We start from the raw sequence: 24,473 nt of genomic DNA, 5'->3' as shown, positions 1-24,473 counted from the left end.
TTGCAGCGACGCATGCGCATATCCTTTAAAATCTATATATCGATCACGCATGCGTATTGGCTTATCGGCGTCTCAATGAGAGACCCACCGCCATCTAGTAAAGTAAAGTAAAGTAAAGTTTAAAATCTATAAATACATTAGGTATAATTTTTATCTTGCAAACTACTCTAAAATTTTAAGAGTTTGTACAGAAAAATTCTGACACTTCCAAAGTGACATGAATTCTAACACATGACTAAACTATTGATTACACATTACACGACTACATATATATGCGCAACAACCGGCTGAAAATCACAAAGTGTTTAGTTATATCTTATAATGCCATCTTATATAGAAAAGTCACTATGTTTTGCCCCATATGATCAAAACGATATAGTTATTTTATTAATTTTAGAGGGTCGTATTAGGTTATGCTCAATTAAAACGGTTTGCTCGTTTTGATCATACAAAGCAAAACTAACATAATGACTTTTCTATATAAGGTAGTATTATAAGACATAACTAAACATTTTTAGTAATTTTTATGCATCTGAACCTGTCTGAACGCGCATATGTGGCCATACCTTTATAAATCCCTACAAAACTAGTCTGTGCACGGATATCTGCGTAGTAGTCTATATAGTCATGTGTCAGAATTTATGTCATTTTGGATATTCGAAATATCAAAATTGTTCTGTAAGCACCCTTAGTCCATGATTTATCTACAAAGTTAAGATAACTATTTCATTTCATGATTATCTTGGATATCTCATCTTGGTAGAGTCTCGTGCGAGGTGCCGCTACCGCTTTTACTCTAACCAGTTGTGAGTGAAAATACTACCGACTTGTTGTTTATAACGAATAAAATGTATTCAATTTGTAAAACGACTCACCCCGCTACGGGGGTTGAGCATGCAATATTTTGTAATTTTTTTAATAAAGCTGAGAAAAGTCTTGTGGTGGCCGGTGCAAACATTATACGTGTCTTCCGTTTGATTCCTGATGTTGATCCAACGAAAAAAGAGAAATTTACAGGTATTTAATTTGATTTAAAATTTTATGGTCAAGCTTAAATTGATTTTTTAAATATAATTAATAAGTAATTAAAACAACTTTACACTTGTTTTTAAAACTGTAAGAATTACCTCAGAAATAAATTTCGCAAAGTCAATATGTTTCTTAAACATGCCATTTTTTTTAAATATTGATTTATGAAAAACCTAATCTAAATTCGTTTGGATTTTAATAATTTTCCCATTTTATTTATAGAATCACGTCCACCAAAAATGAGACTTGAATGTCTCACTCAATATACTTTACATGGAAATATTATGTCAATGCAAGCAGTACAACTCATTGGTTCTTCTAGAGATTCTCTGCTTCTCAGCTTTAGGGAAGCTAAATTATCTGTTGTAGAATATGAACCTGAAATTCATAATTTAAGAACTGTGTCTTTGCATTATTTTGAAGAAGAAGAGATTAAAGTAAGTACAGAAGAATTCTTTATAAGTGAAATGAACTTCGGATGAAAGCTGTAATTCTGAATAATACTTTATATTTATTTTCTAGGATGGTTGGACAAATCATCATCATATACCAATCGTTAGAGTAGATCCCGAAGGAAGATGTGCAGTTATGTTAATTTATGGAAGAAAATTGGTAGTTTTACCATTTCGCAAGGATCCTATCCTAGATGAAGGAGATTTTTCAGAAACAATTCCGAAATCATCTCATAAAACTCCTATATTGTCATCTTATATGATTGTTTTAAAAACTCTAGAAGAAAAGATGGATAACATCATTGATTTACAGTTCTTGCATGGATATTATGAACCAACTTTACTCATTCTTTATGAACCAGTGAAAACATTTCCAGGGTAACTAATTATAGAATAAACTGGTCATTTAATTTATAGAAAACTAAAAATATTTTTACAATCATTTCAAATTTTTTCAGACGAATAGCAGTACGTCAAGATACATGCGCTATGGTTGCTATTTCTTTAAACATCCAACAAAAAGTTCATCCAATAATTTGGTCAGTTTCAAATTTGCCATTTGATTGTTGCCAAGCAGTACCAGTGAAAAAGCCTCTTGGAGGAACATTAATAATGGCTATAAATTCATTAATTTATTTGAATCAAAGTATTCCACCTTATGGAGTATCACTAAATAGTTTGACTGAATTATGTACAAATTTTCCTTTGAGTATGTATTGTATATAAGATATAATATAATTTTTCAATGTTAATATTAATTTTTGTCTTTTAGAAGCTCAAGATGGTATCAAAATAAGTTTAGAAGGATCTCAAGTAGCATTTATATCTTCTGATCGTTTAGTTATATCTTTGAAAACTGGAGAACTGTATGTATTATCTCTCTTTGCGGACAGTATGAGATCTGTAAGAGGGTTTCATTTTGACAAAGCTGCAGCTAGTGTATTGACTTCTTGTGTATGTATAAATATTATTCAATTGAAATTATCTAATCATTTTTCATTTTTCGTTAACATTGTGTTTGATCATAGGTTTGTGTATGTGAAGATAATTATCTATTTCTTGGTTCTCGACTTGGTAATTCTTTACTCTTAAGATTTACTGAGAATGAAACCGAAAACTTAAATGATGTAAGTGCTTTGGAAATGGCAATAAATAATAATAGCGAAGAACCAACGGCTAAAAAAGTGAGGCAAGATTATTTGGAAGATTGGATGGCATCCGATGTATGTGAAATTAAAGATCCTGAAGAATTAGAAGTGTATGGTAATGAAACACAGACATCTATTCAAATCACATCATATATCTTTGAGGTAAAAAATTAATATGCCATTCACTTTACAAAGTATGTTAATGCTTGAAAAATACTAAATTTTGCATTACAAACTAGGTATGTGATAGTTTATTAAATATTGGACCATGTGGAAATATTTCGATGGGTGAACCTGCATTTGTGTCAGAAGAATTTGTGCATAATTCTGACTTAGATGTGGAATTAGTAACAACTTCTGGTTATGGAAAAAATGGAGCTCTTTGTATTCTTCAACGTTCCATTCGGCCTCAGGTACATTTTTTAATTAATTATCTTATTATTTGTAACCGAAAATCATTTTAATTTTTACTATCTACAATATTATTATTATTTGATTATTAGGTTGTTACCACATTTGATTTACCTGGTTATGAGAACATTTGGACTGTAATTCACTCAAGTACTGAGAATAGAGAAAAATCAGAAACTGAAGGAACGCACGGATTTTTAATCTTGACTCAAGATGATTCAACGATGGTAAATGTTTTACGCAAAGAAAATGAAATAATAAATTTTTCTGCAAAGTTCTATAAACCGTTTGATGGTTTTTATAGGTACTTCAAACTGGTAATGAAATTAACGAAGTACCTGATGCTGACAATGGTTTCAGCACTCAAGGCACCACAATATTTGCCGGAAATCTGGGTTCAAATCGGTATATTATTCAAGTTACACAAGCAGGTGTGAGGTTGTTACAAGGTTTACAGCAAGTAAGCAGAATTTAATGTAGTTATAAATGAATTACGTTCATATTGATATAAATGTTGACTTATTAACAATTTAGGTACAACATATGCCCATGGATTTAGGATGTCCTATCGTGCATGCAAGTTGTGCAGATCCTTATGTTACTCTGCTATCTGAAGATGGTCAAGTAATACTTTTAACATTAAGAGAAGGAAGATCATCGGCTCGATTACACGCTCAAGCTGTTAATTTATTGTTTGTAAGTAAAAAAATGTAGAAAATAAGTTTTTCGTTATATTTTTTTAAGAACTTTTTTTTAAATTATGCTACTTTGCAGCGTCCACAAATAGAAGCTGTATGTGCTTACAGAGACGTTAGTGGTTTATTTACGTCAATTTTACCCGAAGATCTTGATGAGGAAGGAATAAATAACGATAACTCAGATGAACCACAAATAATTGAAAATATTGAAAACGAAGATGACCTATTATATGGAGATAATTCAGCATTCCAAATGCCGGCTCCTCCTCCACCAAAAGTTCAAGAACCTCTGACAAAAAAGCCTCCTTGGTAAATAATTTCCTCAAGCGTATATAATATTGTTTTTTAATAATATATAAAGTGCTAATACTTACCTGTAGGTGGCAACAGTATTTACAAGAGATCAAACCATCATACTGGCTGTTTGTCTACAGAGACAGTGGAACTTTGGAGGTCTATTCATTACCAGATTTTCGTTTATCATATTTAATAAAGAATTTCGGGTTTGGTCAATGTGTTTTACACGATAGTATGGAATTCACAACTGTGCAAAGTTCCTCATCAACTGAGCCTGTAAATCGCGAGTTGCAGGTAAAATTTGTGTAGAGTTACAATCAAATTAATTTTCTTTCTATTAATAAGACTTTTATTAATAATGTATTAATTTTCAGGTTCGAGAAATTGCCATGGTTGCTTTAGGACATCATGGAAATAGACCAATGCTTCTAGTACGCCTTGATAATGACTTACAGGTTTATCAAGTATATAGGTATCCAAAAGGCTATTTAAAAATACGTTTTAAAAAAATGGAACATAATTTTACCGTAGGATTTTCAAGGTATATAACGATCATTGAAAGTTTGTTATCATTATATTGTTTTTGATTTTTTGTGTTTCTCTTTAAAATTCGTAGAGTAGGTCCAAAAGATGAAGGTATGCCAAGACAATGCGAAATTACCAGACTATGCATGATTAGATATTTTAGCAACATTGCTGGTTACAATGGAGTGTTTATCTGTGGCGATTATCCTCAATGGTTATTTTTGACTGGAAGAGGAGAATTGAGAGCACATCCAATGAATATTGATGGACCTGTTAAATCATTTGCGCCATTCAACAATGTGAATTGTGACAAGGGTTTCTTGTACTTCAATAGAAAAGTAATCGGAATAATTAATTATAATTTTAATTTAATAATTTTAAGAAGTTTTATTGATTTAAACATATTCTTTAGGATGAACTGAGAATTTGTGTTTTACCGACACATTTATCATACGACGCTCCATGGCCAGTTAGAAAAGTACCTCTACGCTGTACACCACACTTTGTTACATATCATCTTGAAAGTAAGACTTATTGTGTTGTAACTAGTATATCAGAGCCTCTTAAAAGTTATTACAAATTCAATGGAGAGGATAAGGTATTGAACTTTTTTCTATTGATTTTTGATTTATTTTTTTAATGGACGTTACTAAAAGTATTTGACTTATTGAAACTATATAACTTATTGAAATTGTTTGTAGGAATTTACAGAAGAAGAGCGAAATGAACGATTTTTATACCCAAATCAAGAGCAATTTAGTATATCATTATTTTCTCCAATTTCTTGGGACACTATTCCAAACAGTAAAATTGATTTGGATCAGTGGGAGCATGTTACTTGTTTAAAAAATGTTTCTTTAGCATATGAAGGAACTAGATCAGGCTTAAAGGGGTACATTGTTATTGGTACAAACTATAATTATGGAGAAGATATTACCAGCAGAGGCAGAGTGAGAACTTTTGTAGTTATATTTTGATGTATTTAGAAAAAATTATTTTTCACATACCTACGTATTTTTTACAGATATTTATTTTTGACATTATTGAAGTTGTACCTGAACCTGGGCAACCTTTGACCAAAAACAGATTCAAACAAATTTATGCTAAAGAACAGAAAGGTCCTGTTAGTGCTATAACTCAGGTTTCAGGATTTTTAGTTTCTGCTATAGGTCAAAAGGTGAGAAAATATTGTATTCAAATTGCTAGATTGTTCTGAATTTACATTAACGATTGCTTATTTATTGACAGATTTATATTTGGCAATTGAAAGACAATGACTTAGTAGGAGTTGCCTTCATAGACACACAAATTTATGTCTGCCAAATGTTGAGTATCAAAAGTTTGATTCTTGTTGCTGATGTATTCAAATCTGTAAGTTTATTAAGATTCCAACCAGAATACAAAACTCTTTCTCTTGTTAGCAGAGTAAGTTGAAGAATCAGTTTGTTATAAGAAAATAAATATTATTTTAAGATATTTTTATTTTAATATTTTTTTTATTTTTCTAGGATTTTAGAACTACAGAGATATATGCAATTGAATATTTAATACAAAACAATGAGTTAGGATTTATAGTAGCTGATGGAGAAAGTAATATTTCTATCTTCTCTTATCAGCCAGAATCTTCTCAAAGTTTAGGAGGACAAAAGTTAATTAGAAAAGCAGATATACATCTAGGTCAAAAAGTTAATACATTTTTCCGTATAAAATCTAAAACTAGTGACTCAGCGAATCCAACGAAACACTTCGCCGGTGCTGATAAAAGACATGTTACTATGTATGGTAAGATGAAAAAATTTAATAACTATTCTGTATCAAAAATACGGGTAAAAAATTAATCTGTTTCTTAATATTTAGCAACATTAGATGGAAGTCTTGGATATATTCTTCCAGTGCCGGAAAAAACATATCGGCGATTACTTATGTTACAAAATTTATTAGTGAGCCACCTTTACCATGTTGCAGGATTAAATCCTAAAGCCTTCAGGTATGCGAAATACATTTTCACGACGTTTTAATTTCTTATGTGAAAGAACTCGTATGATTTACAAATGTTATTTATTGCAGGACGTACACAAGCTCAGTCAGAATGCAAGGTAATCCTGCTAGAGGAATTATCGATGGAGACCTCGTCTCAAAATATCTTGATCTATCTATGAATGAAAAATTCGAAATTGCCAAGAAAATCGGAACAGGTTCCCAAGAAATTATTGACGATATGCATGAAATTTATAAGCAAACTTCACATTTTTGAAAAATGTATATGTAATAAATAATATTCCATTTTGTAAATAAACTGAAATATAATTTAATGTCATATTTTTAAGTAAATACAACGTTTTTAATAAATTACTTGTAATTACATTATTTCCATTATTTTTATTTGGTAGAAAAAAATTACGTCAAGTATTCTTTTGTTCGTCTTCTATTGCAATAATATTGAATTAAGACTATAACTAGTTTTTATTTAAAACTTTGGTTAATATGGTCCGAAATTAAAAATAAATAATAATACTCTTCAGAAATAAAATTATGTCTGAACCAGAAGGTAAGATTTTTAATTTCATTTATCAAACACAATTTATCAAAAATCGTTGTCAGTTTTATAAACAAATTCGATTTTTATAAAATATAATGTAAAAATGATGAAAAATTCAATTATATCCACGCAAAACTATTAAAGTGGATCTTGTAAGAGTAATTTATTGCCATAGTAATATTGATTTATCAACGTACTTTTATGAAACTAAGAGTAATTTTTATAAATATATTTTTAATCGTTATATTACATTTGAGAGTTTTATTTGTAAATTTTTTTTGTTTCAAGTGGAGGCGTCACAATTACAAAAACGACTCATTGAGGCTTTTGATGTATTTGATAATGCAAAAAGTCATCAAGTCGATGTCAGAGAACTTGGCACAATCATAAGATCAGTTGGTTTGTCTACTATTTTTTAACATTTCAATTTTTTTTAGTTTTTCTATTTGTTGACAAATAATAATAATAATAATAATATCAAAATTGAAGGTTGTGTTATTACTGAAACAGAGCTTCAAGAAATTCAAGTAGAAGTTGAAGATGTAGAAAATAACTGCGTTCCTCAAGCCCGTTTTGTTGAATATATGTGTAAGGCAATTAGTGAACAAAAGTAAGCAGATTTTTTAAAACTTATTATTTACACATTAATTCAAAAGTGAAGCTTTTAAGAAATATTAAAGTTTAACTAATGGACAATTTATCAGATATAAACCAGCTGATCCAGAAGATCTGTTACAAGCTTTTCAAGTCTTAGATCCGGAAAATCGAGGCTACATTTTAAAAACCGATTTAGAAAAGGCAATGATGGAAATTGGCGAGCCATTCTCAGAACATGAAGTAAATGAAATGATGTCTGTCGCTTGTGATCCTCAGACAAACAAAGTTAATTATGAACTCTATATTAACTTATTAATTGTGAGTATAAATTTTAAATATTAATTTACCTATACATCACAAAATTAGCGTAATGCTAAAATATATTTCTAAAGCTAAATTTGATGTAGAAAATTGCTGACAATGAAAATATTTTCTTGATGAATGATCAAGAATAAAAATTTGTCAATATATATCATAAAAAGATTTCAAAAAGTAATCTGTCTTTCTGCCATGGTAAAGGAAAAGTTTGAAAGTTTTTAAAAATTAAATTCTTTATTAAACATGGTATACTGTCTACAAAAACGTTTGCCCCAAAAAAATATCAAAAAGTAATGTTGATAATTGTTAATTACTCAACTTTAATAAAGTTTCTCAACATAAAAAACTAAATTTTAATTTTCATAAATCTTATCACAGCTTTGAAAAAACTGGCAGTTCACTCTTTGTTGCTAATGCTGATGCTGCACTAATGAAGTCTTCACTTTGTAACATAGCTTGATTCCTCATGTTCTGAAAAAAGTTATGCTTAATTAGTAAATTACTATGATTATTTTAAAGTATATTACATAATTTGTCACTTTGCAGATAGAGTGACCGATTTTTAAGACCATATACATACAATATGGTTCAATCCTTCATCAATTGTATGGTCTCTTGAATAATTTAAGCTAAGCTTGATTCCTTGTACAGCAACTGGACTTTTTGAAGCAATTTGCTCAGCTACATCAAAAGCTTTTTTCATCAAACTAAAAATGTATTGATTTTATTCAATATTATTATATTACAAATGTAAGTGTATGAAATTAACTATCATTAACATCAACAGACCTCTCCTGATTATTAGCAACATGACTAACAAAACCAACTTGTAATGCTTCTGGAGCTAACATTTTTCTGCCAGTAAATGCGAGTTCTTTAATGAGACTATCAGAACCAATGATTTTTGGTAATCTTTGTAATGTTCCAACATCTGCAGCCATTCCTAAATCAACTTCTTTTATTTGAAACCAAGCATCTGATGTACAGTATCGAATATCCGTTGAACAAATCATGTCCACAGCTCCTCCTATACAAGCTCCATGGATAGCAGCTATCACAGGCTTAGCACACTGAAGTATAACCATTGGTACTATTTTAATCAAACAATAAATAATTTTTACTATTTAAACTTTAATACTGAATCATAAATGCCTTTTCTATTGCAGTAAATGAATCTTGATAACGTTTAATGCTCTTTCCTATAACTTTACATTTTCTAGCAACGTCAGTTTCATCAGCTATATTTTGGAAAAGTTTCATAGCATCCATCAAATCAATTCCTACAATCAAATTCATAAATTGAAAATATATAGAATTGCATTGTTATATTAATCATGAAATTATGAATTACCTGAACAAAAACTTTTACCAGATCCAGATAAGACTATTACTCTGCAATCAGCCTCAGATGAAAGATCATTGAAACATTCTCCAATTTCTCTAAAAAGTGTTATAAAATATTAAAATTGTGGTTTGATTTATAGTTTATTATGTTAGCTTAACTTACATCCACATTAGATCATTAAGAGCATTCAATTTTTCTGGCCTATTTAATTGAACATGAAATATTGCTGGAGAATGTTGTTTGATAGATAAAGTGTTGTAGCTCTTGCTTTCCATTATTGTTGTTACTTTATTTACAGTACTTCTTATGTTTTTCAAGCCTTATAAACGGTAAATTTATTTATCATGAAATAATAATATTTAATTTTCAAATTAAAAATTTGAAAATAATTAAAATTATTATTAAAATTCACATTAAAGTAATAATTGCTGATTCATTGATTATCAAGCAATCATTGTCGTCGTTATAATACTCAACATACTTATTCATGCACTGAATTAATAGAAAAATTAGTAAGATTAATAAATTATACCTCCTAAATTTCTTGATATAATATTGAGCATATTATAATATTTGATTGAAAATATGTGAAATATAATCTGAATAAATAAAGAAATGAAAATTAGTGTATACGTATGTATATATATATGTATGTATATATATATATATATATACTTATTTATTTACAAAAACAGCAAATGAGTGAAGACTGATATAAAGTGCAGCGTTAATATAGGCGATCGAAAAGTAATGTAGAAATCGCTTGTTACCGATCCAATATGGAAGGCGGAAAGTAAGTGATTTTAAATTGTAACATTCAGTAAGATAGATCCAAATAAATATTTAATTTTTATAAATAATGGATGTTACTTCGTAGTAGAAATTTCTCTACTAGATATTATGGACCTCATGGGTATTACTAAAAAAACTTTGGTGGATGGAATTGTTTTAAATACAAACCATGTACTTTTACGTAAGGTATCGGACAGGTAGAATAATTAATTTAATAGATATATTTATTTTTTTACTTGCAAAGTTCGTATATTTGCGACAATTCATTTGAAATTAGAATGGATATTAAAGTGAAAATTGATAATAGTAAGGTCATCAAATCTTAATACTCCTGTCCTGGGAAAAGGTGTCAAATGCCAAATGCAAGCATATTTTTGCGAGTCATTAATAGGTTTGCCAAAAATATTATTTATTTACTTTAAGTTTTTATGTAGTTTGTGAATGTTTGTGTGTTTATTTTATTAATATTTAACAGAAAAGATATTAATAAATTAGATATACTTATAGTTGCACAGTCCTTAAACAAAAATGATCAAAGTTATCTGCAAAAGTATATAAAATATAAAAGTATTATTTAATAATAGAAAATATAGAGTATCCGGCCGTGTTTGTTATGATTTAGTTAGCAAGAAATCTTTCCAAAATGTTGCCAAAATATTTTTGTAGAAACATCACAACTTTTCCGGCAACTGGCAAAAATGTTGCAGTAATGTTTTCGAAATATCCAAATGTCTACTTTTGTTTGAAGCCTAGTAATGTTTCCAAAAATGTTTCCAAAACATTGTAGGAATGTTTGGCTTCAAACAAAGACGGACATTTAGACATTTCGTAAATATTGGCAACATTTTAGAAACAATTCTTGCTGCGGCTTGGAAGCTTTTTACTTACATAAGAAACAAACATTCTAATTAGGATAATATAAGATAAAAAAATGCTTTCTTTAGTGAGTTTAAGGTTAATACTAACACAAAACACGATATTTAAAATAAATGGATAAAATTTTTGGCAAACTTATTAATGTATAGGAGAGTTGCAAAATGTGCTTGCATTTGCTAACTTCACCATCAGGACAGGCAGAACATAAAAATTTGATAACCTTAATACTATTATCAATTTTCATAATAACATTTATTACAATTTGAAATGAGTTGTCGCAAATATGCGAGCTTTGCAGATAAACACTAAATATATCGAATTATTGTATACCTTCGCGATACCATATAAATAATAAGTATACGATTTGTATTTAAAACAATTTCTCCATCTGCCAAAGGTTTTTTAGTATTACCCATAGTAATACCCATAATATCAAATAGAGAAATTTCTACTACCAAACCAACATCCATTGCTTATAAAAATTAAATGAAACTTGTCTGGATCTTATTCAATGTTGTTATAATTTAAAATTACTTTCTATTTTCCATATTGAATCGATAACAAGCGATTTCTATGTTACCTTTCGATCGTCCATATATATATATACATGCGCGCGCGCGTGTGTGTGTACCAGTAATTGAACTTTGACCGTGCAGCGAGCTAAAACGATATTCAGCTGGTAAAACAGTTTTGTAGAATGCACTAGAACATCTTACGCGCGTCAAACACCGTCTTGTTGCTATTATTTTCTGTGTTCCCTTAATACTTCCTTCGAATAATATTATTTGAAAATGCAGAAGCTATTAACGAGACAAAGCAGATTGTTTTTTCATATGGTCAATGTCATTATTTCATATTATATTGTGTTAATCAGTGTTGATAGTGATAAATGAGAAAAGTTTACATAACTGCTATATCTCAACAAGAACCGTCTATATAAAATTTTGATGAATAATTGTTAAATTCAATTGGGCGTGTACTTCAAATTTTGTTGTTATATACAGCATTGATTTGTAGATATTTTGCAATGCCAAAGTTAATTGAATTATAAATTTTCTTTTAGAAACATAAACATTTGCTTGAAAGATAAAATAATGATTATTATTTTACTTTTTTAGGTGATAAGTTAAATTCTAATTCATTGTTGGTTCATGTTATGATTTGGGCACGATGTTATACTCAACAAGTTCGATTGGTTCTTGACTTATCGAAAAAGACTATAAACAGCAAAGAAAGAGGAATATTATTTATTAAATACAATTTGAGGTAATAAATGATTAATGAATTTAGTGACCTAAAAGTATTTATTTACTCAGTCAGGGAATAAAAATACCAGCACTTTCAATTTTTCTAAACAATCATTAATTAATCTATATTTGGTATATTTTGATACTTACATATAAATAATCTGTAGGTATAATAGTTTAAATTGAATTTAGTTACTTTGTTATAAATATTTGAATTATTTGAAAAGACTGAAGGTGCTTATATTTAATAATGATTAAAAATCAATGACCAATAGTTTATCCTAGTTTGAATCAAGCTTCCTCAGTCTACAAAATATTGAATAGAAAAATGGCTTCAATATCAAGTGAAATTAGAAATGAAGCAAATAAACCACAAAATAAATTATCCTTGGAAAAGTCACCTTATTTATTACAACATGCAAAAAATCCAGTAGATTGGTATCCATGGGGTGAAGAAGCTCTACAGAAAGCTAGAAGAGAGGATAAATTAATTTTTTTATCAGTTGGTTATTCAACATGTCACTGGTGTCATGTAATGGAAAGAGAATCTTTTGAAAATCCTCTCATTGCTGAAATAATGAACAAATATTTTGTAAATATAAAAGTAGATAGAGAAGAAAGGCCAGATATTGATAGGGTTTATATGACATTTATTCAGGTAAGATATTTTTTTTTATCCAAAAGTTTTAAATTGTCAATTAAGTAAAATGTATTAAAATGTATTATCCTTCTATTGCAGACAATTTCAGGTCATGGAGGATGGCCAATGAGTGTCTTTTTGACACCAGATTTAACTCCCATTACTGGTGGAACTTATTTCCCACCACATGACAAATATGGTCAACCAGGCTTTCCACAAATCTTGGAGAGTATTGCTCACAAGGTAAATAGTCTACTAGTCAATTGAAAGTTTGTTAAGCAAATTTATTTATATAAATGTAATAATATTATTTAATGAAAGTGGATCAATAACAAACAGTCGTTCTTAAAATCTGGCTCAAAAATTTTAGAAGTACTAAAAGAAGCAGCAAGATCAAAAACTCAAATTGAGGTGAATATAAAATTTAAAAAAAAATATATTTTTCATGAACTGTTTTCATGAACTAAAAAACTTAATACTTTAAAAACCTTTTGCAGAACAATCCTCCGCCAATTGATTGTGCCAGTACTTGTGTTAAACAATTAATAAATGGATATGACAATAAGTTTGGAGGATTTTCTGGAGCACCAAAGTTTCCCCAACCTGTTAATTTTAATTTACTATTTCTAATGTATGCAAGAGATCCAGAAGGAGAACTTGGTAAACAAAGCTTAAATATGTGCATACATACTTTAAGAAAAATGGCTAATGGTGGTATTCATGATCATGTTGGTCAGGTAAACACTATATTTGTTTTTGTTTAGTTAATTATCTTTGCATTAATTAAATTATTTTTTTAACGATTTTTTTATTAATAATTTTTTAAACAAACCATTTTCTTAAATAATAAACTTTTATAGTCAACATCTGTAAAATATCTTTATAAATTCAATTCAATTATTATAGGGATTTGCAAGATACTCTGTCGATGGAAAGTGGCATGTTCCACATTTTGAAAAAATGTTGTATGACCAAGGACAACTTCTCCAATCATATTCGGATGCTTACCTAGCAACAAAAGATCCATTTTTTGCTAAAATAACCAATGATATTGTAACTTACGTTACTCGTGATTTACTGCATCCTGTATGTAATTATATTTGCTTATTATTCTTCATAAATATAAACATCATAACATTAAAAAATTAATTACTTTTCAGGAAGGAGGATTTTATAGCGCAGAGGATGCCGATTCTTTACCAACACATGATGCTTTAGCTAAAAAAGAAGGTGCTTTTTATGTATGGACATATGAAGAAATAGAATCTCTTTTAACTAAAATTATATCGGAAAACGAGGGTGTAACTATGTTTGATATATTTTGTTTCCACTTTAATGTGCAACCCGAAGGAAATGTGAAAAGACAACAAGTATGTATACCATTGTGAATTGATGTTATTTTCCTTATTTTTTTTTCGTTATTTAATCATTTTATCATTTTATCAATAATAGGATCCACATGGGGAGTTAACACAACAAAACGTTTTGATAGTTTTTGGAAGCGTAGACGAAACTGCACAACATTTCAAACTCAGCGTTGACACTGTAGAAGACTGTATTAAAGAGTCTCTCAGTATACTTTTTGAAGAGCGTAAAAAGAGGCCACGTCCTCATTTAGATGATAAAATTGTTACCGCTTGGAATGGTTGGCATATATTCAAAATTTCATTGACAATAATGTCATAAAAAATTTGTTAATTCATGTAATTATAATATCAAAACGTTTTATAGGCTTAATGATAAGTGGTTTGTCAAGAGCAGCTTCAGCTTTTGACAATCTCCAATATGCAGAATATGCTGAGAAAACCGCAAAATTTATTGAAAAATATCTGTACGACGACAAAAACCATCTGCTTCTACGTAGTTGCTATCGTGGTGAAAGGGATTCAATTACGCAGCCTAAAGTACCTATAAAAGGATTTCAAGTTGATTATGCTTTCGTTATCCGAGGGCTTCTCGATTTATACGAAGTCACCTTTGATCCACATTGGTTGGAGTTTGCTGAGAAGTTACAAGATATTCAAGATAGTCTATTTTTAGATAGTGAAAACGGCGGCTATTTTTCTACGACTAAGGACGATCATTCCGTGATTTTACGCCTCAAAGAAGGTTATACAATTTTCAAAATTTTTTGCATTAGTTAATATCATAAAATATTGCTATGGATGTAATTGCATTTGTTTAATATTTCATAATTGTTGTCTAAATCGAACATTTTTTTTGATAAATCGTGAATGTATATTGAAATATTAAGTAACAGAAAATCGATAAAAAGTTACTTAAGATGTTATTATGGAGGACATTATTTCGTTATTAAATAGGCATTAAAAATAATATACATAATATTGAGATAGATATATTTTGATTTATTTTTCAGAACAAGATGGCGCTGAACCTTCCGGAAATTCTGTTGCTTGTTGCAATTTAATAAAGCTCTCTTCATTTTTAGATCGTTCAGATTTTTTAGATAAAGCCACTAAATTCCTTAGTTCTATGAGAGAAATCTTGACCGAACTACCTTTTAGTTGTCCAGAATTAGTTATTTCTTTGGTTAATCTTGTGGACTCTACAACTCAAGTATTATTTTTATTTATTCCTTATTGACAGATTTGTTTTATTATCCGTTTGGTACTCAAAGCTTAATACTTTTTTCAGGTATACATTGTAGGTAAAAAAGATTCCGAAGATACAAAAAGATTATTAAGAGTAGTACAAGAGAGGCTAACATCTGGACGAGTAGTTATATTAGTTGATGGCACTGGATTAGAAAATATTTTATATCGCAAAAACCAAATTATCAATAAAATGAAACAGCAGAATAGTCGTGCAACTGCATACGTTTGTCATCACCACGTATGTTCTCTGCCAGTTACAGATCCAGATCAACTTGCGTCATTATTCGATAAGAAGAGACAGTGAGTAGAAATGTAATATTAGAATGGTTGACTATTATGATAATTACTTATTTTTAGTAAAAATTAATTGTGATATCATCTAAAGTTGATAATTTTGAAAGAGTTTTGGGCTATGAATCCGTAATCATGTTTCTCGATTTTTTTATAGTAATACATGGTAGTTTTCCCAGAGTAAAAATGCTCTTATACAAATATTTATGATCAAATCAGTATTTGTTTTTAATGGATTCACTTGAATTGTATATTAGCTATGATTTTTATATAATTATGTACAGATAAAACGAAATTTATATGTTGAAATACTTCACTCCACGCAAAAGGGCCGTTTAATTTTATCAATCAAGTATAGATTTGTAGATGAGCTGATTCCTTATGTGATGTATTGAATTACTTTGAATCACTTGTAAATTTGAGCATGTATTTATGGTGATGTAAGTATAATCATGATTTTTAAAGATTTTGAAGATGTTTTTAGTAGAAATAAAATTGGTAAACTTTAAGCATCGCAAAAATTTCAAAGTGCATATATATTATTAAGTGATAATATAGTATTAAAATGAAATTTTTATGTAAAAATGGACATAAACAATAAAAGTAAAAAAAAAGATAAATAAATGTCATGGTACTTTAATTGCATCTCCTTTATTTATCTACCTTTCTGATAAATAAGGTTTCTTGATATTTATCTGGTATTTAATGTCAATAAATAAAATGTAACTACATATCTTTTTTTTCCGACAGAAGCAAGATAGGAAAAGCTTCTGTATTTCGCGCAAACTCGTAGTCTCTGTTTCCGCGAGTTCTCAAGAGCATGTCCCGCTGCGATTACCGTTCTTGAGTACAGCTATAATACATATGCACACACAGGGCCACTGCTGCAACGAACACCCATGCGAAAGCAAGAAAGAGCATTGCGAGCCGCACGTACATGAGCTTTCGCGCAATAATTACGCTCTGACGAGAATAGACTCGGACACAACAGTGTGTGCAAGTAGTTACGTGTGCAGGTATGCGCGCAAGCGTGTGTGTATTATACACGCGCTGCAAAAACTCTTATGTGCCCAGCAGCAGCAGCAGCAGCAGCTTTTACATCTTTTCTCGCGGCAGAATGCGTCTACGCGTCATAAAGCTCGCAAACGTCTATAAAAATCTATTTATTTCGAATGATTGGCTTTTACGATAAGGCAAAATTATAATCAAGGCATTATAGGAAATTATGTTTTGCTGCGACAGAGCTTAACTTTTATATTATATTATCTATTTTCGAGATCACTTTTTCTTTTATTCATGCAGCGGCTTGTCGGTATAACTACGATAGATTCACTTTTTCATCCTAAATTTAGTTTAGATTTTCTTGAAATAAAATATTTCAAACTTTATTTCACTTTGAACTTTGCCTTCTTTATCGCGATAGGAACGAAGGAACATATTTTCCTTTTATCTTGCGGTATGGAAAGAATCTTTCGTGTCTGACAATTCATTAACGAATCTTTTTCAGTTTGCAATTTTTTTTCACTTTAATGCAGATGTGAAAATGACGAAAAGAAATTTGAATGTAAAATGTGTTGACCTACTATAATTAATGTTTCTCGGAAGGAAATTGAAACGACGCTGGGACGCATTTCAAGTTTTTCTCATTTCCTGTTAGTTCACGAATTAAGCATTTTTCTTGAAAACAAGTCATTAAACACGTTAATACCGGAAGAGCGAAAAAGAGGGGCGAACAACCATAGACCTCGTTTTTCGTCTTAAAACAATAAACGCGACCCAAGCTCGAGGTCATACTGACGCTCTCTCGCATTTTTTCCACTGCCTCTTCTTGAAATCTACATACGCTCAAACAACAGAACTGACTCGTGCTAGCTAGATGTGCCATTCGAGTTTTGCTCTGAAATTGAATTTCAATTTGTGCGAGTCTTTGCGAAATTGATTTCGCGTTCGGCACGAATAAACGAATGACTTTTTTCCTTTTCCGAGTGCCGTGTAATACCTATTGTTACTCCAGCCGAGGCAATATTCAGCTAGCTCACCGAACACAATATCACTTTTTTTCAATTTATTTCATAGCTCCGTTTTTACGTCCGTCTTTTTTCCGCAGCTGCTCAATTTTTATTTATTTATGTTTTTTTCTTTTTTCAGATATTTTCTAAAGCCTGCGCCTAGTTTCAAATTGCGGATTTTAATGATTAATAAAGACAATTAATAGAATTTCTCAATAATTTACGGCTGAAATAACGTAATAAGTGTAATAAATGGACACAGCTAAAATATTTTAAGCGCTTATGAACTAAAACAACATGAGCTACGTACACAAACAGTGATTATTCGAAAAAAGAAGAAAAACAGGATAAAAAAAGTTGAAAGGTGGATAACAAGCAGCCGTCAAAAAGAGTAAAAAAGAGCCAAGGGTCAGACAGATAGAGTGCGAGGTCGACACTGAGATAGCACGTATGTGTACTTTACTTGCGCGCCACCGAGTCGCGGGCGTGCGGGTTAATCGTGAATTCCTTTCTAGACCGCTCAAAAATAGCCTTTCCGGAGCTTGCACACGCGCACGCGAACGGCCGTGGCTCATTTTTCTTTTAATCTTCGATCGCCTTATAATTTCCACTATCAAATCTGTGCGAAAGTTAGGTGTCGAGCTCAACGCGCATTATTTAATAAATCGGCTACGGATCGTCGAATGTTTGGAATGCTTTGGTGGCTTATTCAATGGAGTGGAGTATGGATCAATCGCTGAGTGATTTTCTTGTACAACGAAAAATTTCTAAAAATATGTCGTCGTCAATTACTCCAGAAAGTATACATCTCACAAGCAACTTTTTATACTCGTTGCACTACATTACTAGTTTATTCGTCTTCATTATTTTAAGAAGTTCTCAATGCTCTACCGACTTTATAGTTTTTGATTCGAAAGAAAAGAATATTGATGAATATTCAAATGCTTCCCGCTTTCTATATGCGAATATTCAGATAGAAACTTGTGATCGCCCTTAAAATGAGTAGAATACGACTGTGAGCGCGCGTCGACCAACTCGAAGCAAAATCTGAGCGTTAGGAAAAGCGTAATACAATTTTAAGCGAATCAGTCCAATGTTTGACGCTCTAACGATTCTGTAAGCTGGATGAGAATCTCGCGATCGAACTCGCATTTCGCGTTTTCCATTTTCATTTGGCAGCTACGTAGTTAAGAATTGGGGCTCTATTATAAAACACAAGGTCGTGAAGCAGTTTTCGGAAAATGTCCGTGAATATGTGAATACGCGAAAGCACGTTTTAATTTTGCAAGCGTTCACTGTTATAGAGCGTGGAAAGTGCGCTGAAGTATTTTGCGAACGGATAAAAGGACAAAAGCTCTGAAATTGCCAATTAAAATATCACGCGTGCGAACGCAAATGGGCTAACAGTGGATTGCGAGGAGCCCTAGCAATTAATTAGACTAGTGCGAAATCGAAAGGCCGAGTGAAAAAGTAACGAGGAATGACGCAATGCCGAGCGAGCCGGGCTCTGGGTTTTCGCGGAAAAGCACTGCTAAGGAGAAGGTGGCTGCGGCTGGGCAGGAGTAGCCCTCGAGCCTGGGCCAGCGGCACTGCCGATCGCGCGCTCGCCTGGCTGCACCACCGTCGGCAGCGGCGCGGCGCCGAAGGAGGGCCGAAGCGAAAAGCTGTAGGAGAGGAGCGTCGAAGCGCATGCGTTCGCGTCCTTAGCATCGGGCGGGCCGCGCGCAGCTGGCCGCCACTGGCGCAAAGGGGAGACTGCGAGCAGCTGCGAGAGCTCAGTCAGTCACCGGTCGACGCTGCGCGGGGCAGCCCGTCGTCGTGGTCGTGGTGTCGTCGTGGTGTCGTCGTCGTGTCGTCGTGTCGTCGTGGTGTCGTCGTGGTCGTGGCAAGTCGCGCGCGAGCGGCCGCTCTCTTCGAACGACCACTGCGAGCGGGCCGAGCGGGCCGAGCGGGCCAAGCAGCCGACAAGGGACACGAGACCGAGCGACGGCGCCGGCGACGTCGAATGCAGAGTCGCGCGTGATATTATGAGTGCCTCCGGCGGACCGCGAATCCTTTGCCTCCTTGTCGCCAGCTCGAACTGAACGAGAAAAGGAAAACAAGCGAAAACGAGGGCAGCGACGTAGCCGCGAAGCATGTCGTTGCACTATTACGGGCCAGCTGGTGGTGGTGCTAGTGCTGGAGGCGGGGGCGGCGGTGGTGCTGGTGCTTATCGTTATCGCTCGGCCACGAGGATGCACCCCGAGGCCATGGGCTCCGACAGCGATGTCAATGAGCTCAGTGACCTCGAGAACGACGAGGAGGCCGACGAGGAGGACGACGAGGACAATGAGGACGACGAAGACGACGAGGACGACGACGAGGACGAGGATGACGACGAGGACGACGAGGACGACGAGCCCGAACTGCCCTACCCGGGCTTTATTCCCGTGGCACTGCGTTATCTCGAACAGACCACCAGGCCGCGCAACTGGTGTCTCGCGCTCATCACCAATCCATATCCTTTTTCAATATCTTTTCTCTCGCTCTCGCTCTCTATTTTTTCTGTCTTACGGCTCTTCCTTTACGTAGACGCCAGCTTTTCTGGCTTGACTTTTCAATTCCAAATGATTTCGCGATTCAATGCAAAGATTTGGCAGCAGCGCAATTCAATTAGTAATTCGATTGGAATGCGGCAGGAAAACTCGTTCGCTCTCGTTTCTATTATAGTAACGCCGTTTTCCACAATTACGAACTAACTGGACTAATTGAATAACGATAGACCGGATTTGATCAAATTTATTATAGGAAAATCGTTATTTTACGTGTACTGCAAAAAAGAGGAGCAAAAACGAAACGTAAAGAACAGGCAAACGAATGCGAAGCTTGAATGAAACAAGAAAAGAACGGATGCAACAAATATACGCAGGACGATGTAAAGAAAACGTAGGCGATGTAAAGAAGCTAAGAGCTTGAAAAAATATGCATCCTGACCTCGTTCCACTAAGACGAGCGGGCACGAAAAATTTCACAGCGAAACATGCGCAGTAAGCGTACTATGAAACATGCTGTACTCTGCGGCCAATTGGCACTTAATAAATGGCAGAGATTTAATGGATGCGAAGGGAAGAGCTTGTTCATTTTTCTCGTATTAGTTCCAACCAATACGATTTTGCTACAATCGGTAATTTTATTCCGAAGAAGATCACGTGGATTTTAGCAGGGACAACCGCAGCCCCCCCCCCCCTCCCTCTCTCTCTTTCTCGCTGACCCTCGAATTCTCATTCCCGAGAACCATTGCTTTTGAAATAAGACAATACTCGAAGCACGTAAAACGATCGGCTTGGAAACAAGCATTAATTGACTGCTCCCGATCTATTGTGATTCGCGCGTGTCGATATATCACATCCGTAAACATTATTTTAACGGGAATCTCTCGACTGGTCTCTCTAGCTTCTATTACGCTTTATAATTGTCTCTGAAAACCTTTTTATAGATGCATTTAGTTTCATTCACTAATTAGTTTGTTCACAAGTAGCAACAAATAGAATGAGCCTTCACAAAAGAATTTATAACTTGAATCTTGAAGAATCTGTAAAAGTTTCTTTATGCAATCGGTTTCGAGCCATAAGTCACTAGAGTCACAAGCATCTGACATTCTGGAAAACAAACGCTTACCACAGTTTAGGCAAAAAATTAATTCAGTGCACGTAGCCTTTTTCCTCGGTCGACCGTTTATATTCTTATTTCAGCGCGGACGAAGAATGAGTTTATTCAGTAAAAACAAACGGATACCCGCGCGCGCAACACTATTCATCTCTACGCTCGCATTTTTTTACTTTCGCTGCTATTTCGTTTCATACCAGCAGTGGATATTCGGCAACAATTCTTCTTTGAACTCCAACGAGGTATGAAATGGAAATAAACCGAAGGAATTTCCTTCCTGCTCTTTCTCCATTCAAGTCTGACTGCGGGAAATCTTTCTAGATATGTGGTATCAGACAATAAGCAGCGTTTAAAGATTATTAGTTGGAAAAGAAAAGACGATTGTGAGGTAGAAAAAACCACGTGAAATAGAGAGAGAGAGAGAGAGAGAGAGAGAGGAGAGAGAGAGAGAGAGAGAGAGAGAGAGAGAGAGAGAGAGAGAGAGAGAGAGAGAGAGAAGAGAGAGAGAGGGAAAAGCGTAAATCCGCGGGTTCGAATCTCAAGTACCAACGCCATTCTAAAGCAATTCATCGCACACGCGTCGAGGCTTGCTATTGAATCCTTCTCGTGTATAGCTCGCGGGCGAATTTCGCGATACGGCTGATCGCGAATTCAATTCGTTCGCGGCGCCCCCACCGCGTCGAGATGACGACTCGAGATTCCTGCAACGGATTTTCCACGAGGTAGCTCTTTTTTTTTCTTCTCACGTGCAGCACTTTTATATTTTTCTAGAAAGGAAGGCAAATGCGTTTGATATGTAGACTGTACGGTAAGGGATTATATGGCGTTCGCGATTGATTTTCCCTCCCATCTACTTTGGAAACCCGAGGAAAGAGCAAAAGAGCGCAACGAAATGCGACACGTGCCTGTAATGGAAGAGAAGAAGTGCTTTAGTTCTGTTTTGGGCTATTTTTTGAACAAACGCTTTTTTCAAGACTGGAGGATACTTTCGATTTCAGTTTAAAAAAAATGTTGGACTAAAAAATCTTAAAAAAGCTATAAAGTATAATTGACAATTTACATATCCAGTCAATGCCCTTCTTACTTATCTCTAGTTACGTAGCAACATGGTAGCGTTTGTATTTTGCAAAATTCGGTATATTGTACAGCTATCCCACAAATCAAGAAAAATAATATTATTAAGTGAATTAGTTTATTTGATAGTCGTGCTGTCATCGAATAAAAGGATGGCTCGATACATTTGTGACATCTAGTTTTGAAAGTAGGTCATGCTATGCCTCTCTTCTTAAATTGTTTCGGTCCAAGGTTCATCTACATTCTACTTTCAAAATAATTGAGTATTTTTTTGAAATAAAACTTGGATTTTTTTCTCGTTCGGTTCGTCTACGCGTCAGTAATCGACAGGGCCAGATAATACCAGCTTTGCATCTATGAATTCATTTAAATTTTAATTCATTGAATGATAAATCAGGTTACTGTGATAATCGTTCATTGATGAAATTTAGGTGTTTACCAGCGAAGATTAAGAAAGAGCAAATCGAAAATCACACTCGCTGATAGTTGAACGAAGAAAACTTGGTAGAAGGCCCTTGATCACGAAAAATGCCATGGCCCGAAGTAAAAACATTAAAAGTTTGGACGAATTGGACGAATATCCACGCGAAACATAAGTAAAGCGCAGCAATCTCGAGGCTTTCGAAAAGTTTATAGGTTTAGCCCTGGTGGCAACTTGCAACGCATCATCTATCCTAAGAAAAAATGAAAGATAGAGGCAGCGAATTCGCATCGGTAGGTGCCGTTTAAAGCTCTCACAGGTGGATAAAACTAATGTCAGGGCCCCGTTCCTTATTCTTTCGGAGAGGGTCGTGAGATTTTCACGTGTACATCTTGGTCGCGTTAATTAGAAAGACCGCTTAGCCGTTACAGGCCTTGCGCCGAAAAATCAATTATACAGCCCTGCCCTCCCACGGCCCATTATTAATCGCGAGCACTTTGTGACCCGTGACTTGTGACCCGAGCGACGTAACACGCGCCAGGTGTGAAATCATCGTCGTTATACATGGACGTACCTGACCCACGCGAGCGTGCCCGTGGATATTTGTTTGCTATATCCGAAAGCGCAGGTCGTTATGTGGTCGCTCATGCATCGATGAATGCGCGCGAAAAGCGAGTTATTTCAATTTATCGCTTGGCCTTTCCCACACATTTTACTTTAGCGCACAACATTGATACACGTAGCGGTAATACAGTCGCTCGCTGCTATATAATTCATGAACAACTGCTCATCTTAAGGAGCCGTTTGAGTACTACTTGCATTTGTTATTCCGCTAAGCACTTTACTTTGCAGGGCTTGCGCGCATATCGAACGACTACTCTTAGCAGCTGTAAAATGAAGCTTCGGTTAATCGATTTGCTGGCCCTAAACTCATTTTAATTAATCATTGTAAGAGCGTATGCGTAGACGGATTTGCGAGATCCCTGTGGATTACAGAGTTCTCGCAACAAAAAACTATCGAACATGAACACTTTGTGAAGCTATCGCTTAGTTTCTAAAAATCGGTATTCTGGAAGCTGAAACAAAGAAAGCGTTGATATGCCGAGATAAGAGTAATAATCCCATTGAAAGTGCTCATCCAGGCACGTCCTCGAATGGTCGTGGGTCGTTGCGGGCACGCGCGTCTTAATTAAGCCTCGCCGCGCCGACATCTCCGGCTCCCTTTTCTGCGTCGACAGCTGCGGATGGCCACAAGATACAGCAGCTATCCAGCCTTCTCCACCGGCGCTCGCGCGCGTACACACGGGCGCGAGGGTTCGCAAAAGTTTTCTAGGTCAGAGCGCGCCGCCGCCGCCGCCGCCGCCGCCGCTCCCGGGCGAGAACTCTCTCCTCTCTCTCTCGTCTCTCTCCTCTCTCTCTCTCTCATCTCTCTCTCTCTCTCTCCTCTCTCTCTCCTCTCTCTCTCTCTCTCTCTCTCTCTCTCTCTCTCTCTCTCTCCTTCCGT

At 34.0% G+C, this 24,473-nt stretch overlaps 5 protein-coding genes across 14 annotated transcripts; 4 read left to right on the top strand and 1 right to left on the bottom strand.

Annotated features, from left to right (window-relative positions):
- Nucleotides 1-97: 97 nt before the first annotated feature.
- On the top strand, nt 98-6,885 carry LOC131672715 (cleavage and polyadenylation specificity factor subunit 1). Of its 3 annotated transcripts, none has more exons than XM_058950124.1 (22): nt 98-181; nt 925-1,017; nt 1,252-1,466; nt 1,552-1,859; nt 1,940-2,190; nt 2,254-2,435; nt 2,510-2,791; nt 2,869-3,042; nt 3,133-3,267; nt 3,345-3,500; nt 3,575-3,736; nt 3,815-4,047; nt 4,119-4,329; nt 4,410-4,576; nt 4,652-4,898; nt 4,973-5,158; nt 5,262-5,510; nt 5,585-5,737; nt 5,809-5,985; nt 6,069-6,342; nt 6,418-6,547; nt 6,628-6,885. In XM_058950124.1, the coding sequence occupies exons 3-22, from the start codon at nt 1,269-1,271 to the stop codon at nt 6,812-6,814; spliced, it is 4,062 nt and encodes a 1,353-aa protein (XP_058806107.1). In that variant the 5' UTR covers nt 98-181; nt 925-1,017; nt 1,252-1,268; the 3' UTR covers nt 6,815-6,885. The 3 variants fall into 3 exon arrangements, with proteins under 3 accessions (XP_058806107.1, XP_058806105.1, XP_058806106.1); XM_058950122.1 differs by lacking the exon at nt 98-181 and adding an exon at nt 500-678 and having other exon boundaries at nt 764-1,017; XM_058950123.1 differs by lacking the exon at nt 98-181 and having other exon boundaries at nt 500-1,017; nt 2,257-2,435.
- A 207-nt stretch (nt 6,886-7,092) lies between these two features.
- On the top strand, nt 7,093-8,038 carry LOC131672729 (dynein regulatory complex protein 8-like). The gene is made up of 4 exons (XM_058950144.1): nt 7,093-7,108; nt 7,388-7,498; nt 7,589-7,709; nt 7,804-8,038. Exons 1-4 carry the CDS (start codon nt 7,093-7,095, stop codon nt 8,036-8,038), a joined length of 483 nt encoding a protein of 160 aa, XP_058806127.1.
- A 214-nt stretch (nt 8,039-8,252) lies between these two features.
- LOC131672720 (delta(3,5)-Delta(2,4)-dienoyl-CoA isomerase, mitochondrial) lies at nt 8,253-10,092 on the bottom strand. Of its 3 annotated transcripts, none has more exons than XM_058950136.1 (8): nt 10,035-10,092; nt 9,892-9,958; nt 9,522-9,678; nt 9,366-9,454; nt 9,167-9,294; nt 8,804-9,084; nt 8,584-8,721; nt 8,253-8,477 (listed from the first exon to the last, which is right to left on the bottom strand). In XM_058950136.1, exons 2-8 carry the CDS (start codon nt 9,920-9,922, stop codon nt 8,387-8,389), a joined length of 915 nt encoding a protein of 304 aa, XP_058806119.1. In that variant the 5' UTR covers nt 9,923-9,958; nt 10,035-10,092; the 3' UTR covers nt 8,253-8,386. The 3 variants fall into 3 exon arrangements, with proteins under 3 accessions (XP_058806119.1, XP_058806117.1, XP_058806118.1); XM_058950134.1 differs by having other exon boundaries at nt 8,253-8,485; nt 8,595-8,721; XM_058950135.1 differs by lacking the exon at nt 10,035-10,092 and having other exon boundaries at nt 8,253-8,485; nt 8,595-8,721; nt 9,892-10,006.
- A 1,607-nt stretch (nt 10,093-11,699) lies between these two features.
- Nucleotides 11,700-16,440, top strand: LOC131672716 (spermatogenesis-associated protein 20). Of its 6 annotated transcripts, none has more exons than XM_058950127.1 (12): nt 11,700-11,706; nt 12,146-12,293; nt 12,560-12,932; nt 13,014-13,157; nt 13,236-13,325; nt 13,412-13,651; nt 13,821-14,000; nt 14,075-14,284; nt 14,367-14,559; nt 14,646-15,023; nt 15,292-15,491; nt 15,570-16,440. In XM_058950127.1, the coding sequence occupies exons 2-12, from the start codon at nt 12,184-12,186 to the stop codon at nt 15,831-15,833; spliced, it is 2,382 nt and encodes a 793-aa protein (XP_058806110.1). In that variant the 5' UTR covers nt 11,700-11,706; nt 12,146-12,183; the 3' UTR covers nt 15,834-16,440. The 6 variants fall into 6 exon arrangements, with proteins under 6 accessions (XP_058806110.1, XP_058806109.1, XP_058806111.1 ...); XM_058950126.1 differs by lacking the exon at nt 11,700-11,706 and adding an exon at nt 11,732-11,863; XM_058950128.1 differs by lacking the exon at nt 11,700-11,706 and adding an exon at nt 11,739-12,062 and having other exon boundaries at nt 13,254-13,325.
- A 3,193-nt stretch (nt 16,441-19,633) lies between these two features.
- On the top strand, nt 19,634-20,396 carry LOC131672728 (nucleolin-like; the record flags this gene model as incomplete). Its single annotated transcript, XM_058950143.1, has 1 exon — nt 19,634-20,396. A coding segment is annotated over exon 1 (432 nt), but the record flags the coding sequence as incomplete, so codon positions are not given.
- Nucleotides 20,397-24,473: the final 4,077 nt, after the last annotated feature.

Source organism: Phymastichus coffea, unplaced genomic scaffold (assembly GCF_024137745.1).
Source record: "Phymastichus coffea isolate CEN01 unplaced genomic scaffold, Cenicafe_Pcof_1.1 PCOF00157, whole genome shotgun sequence".
NCBI lineage: Eukaryota > Metazoa > Arthropoda > Insecta > Hymenoptera > Eulophidae > Phymastichus > Phymastichus coffea.
This window is presented reverse-complemented; position numbering and strand designations above follow the sequence as displayed.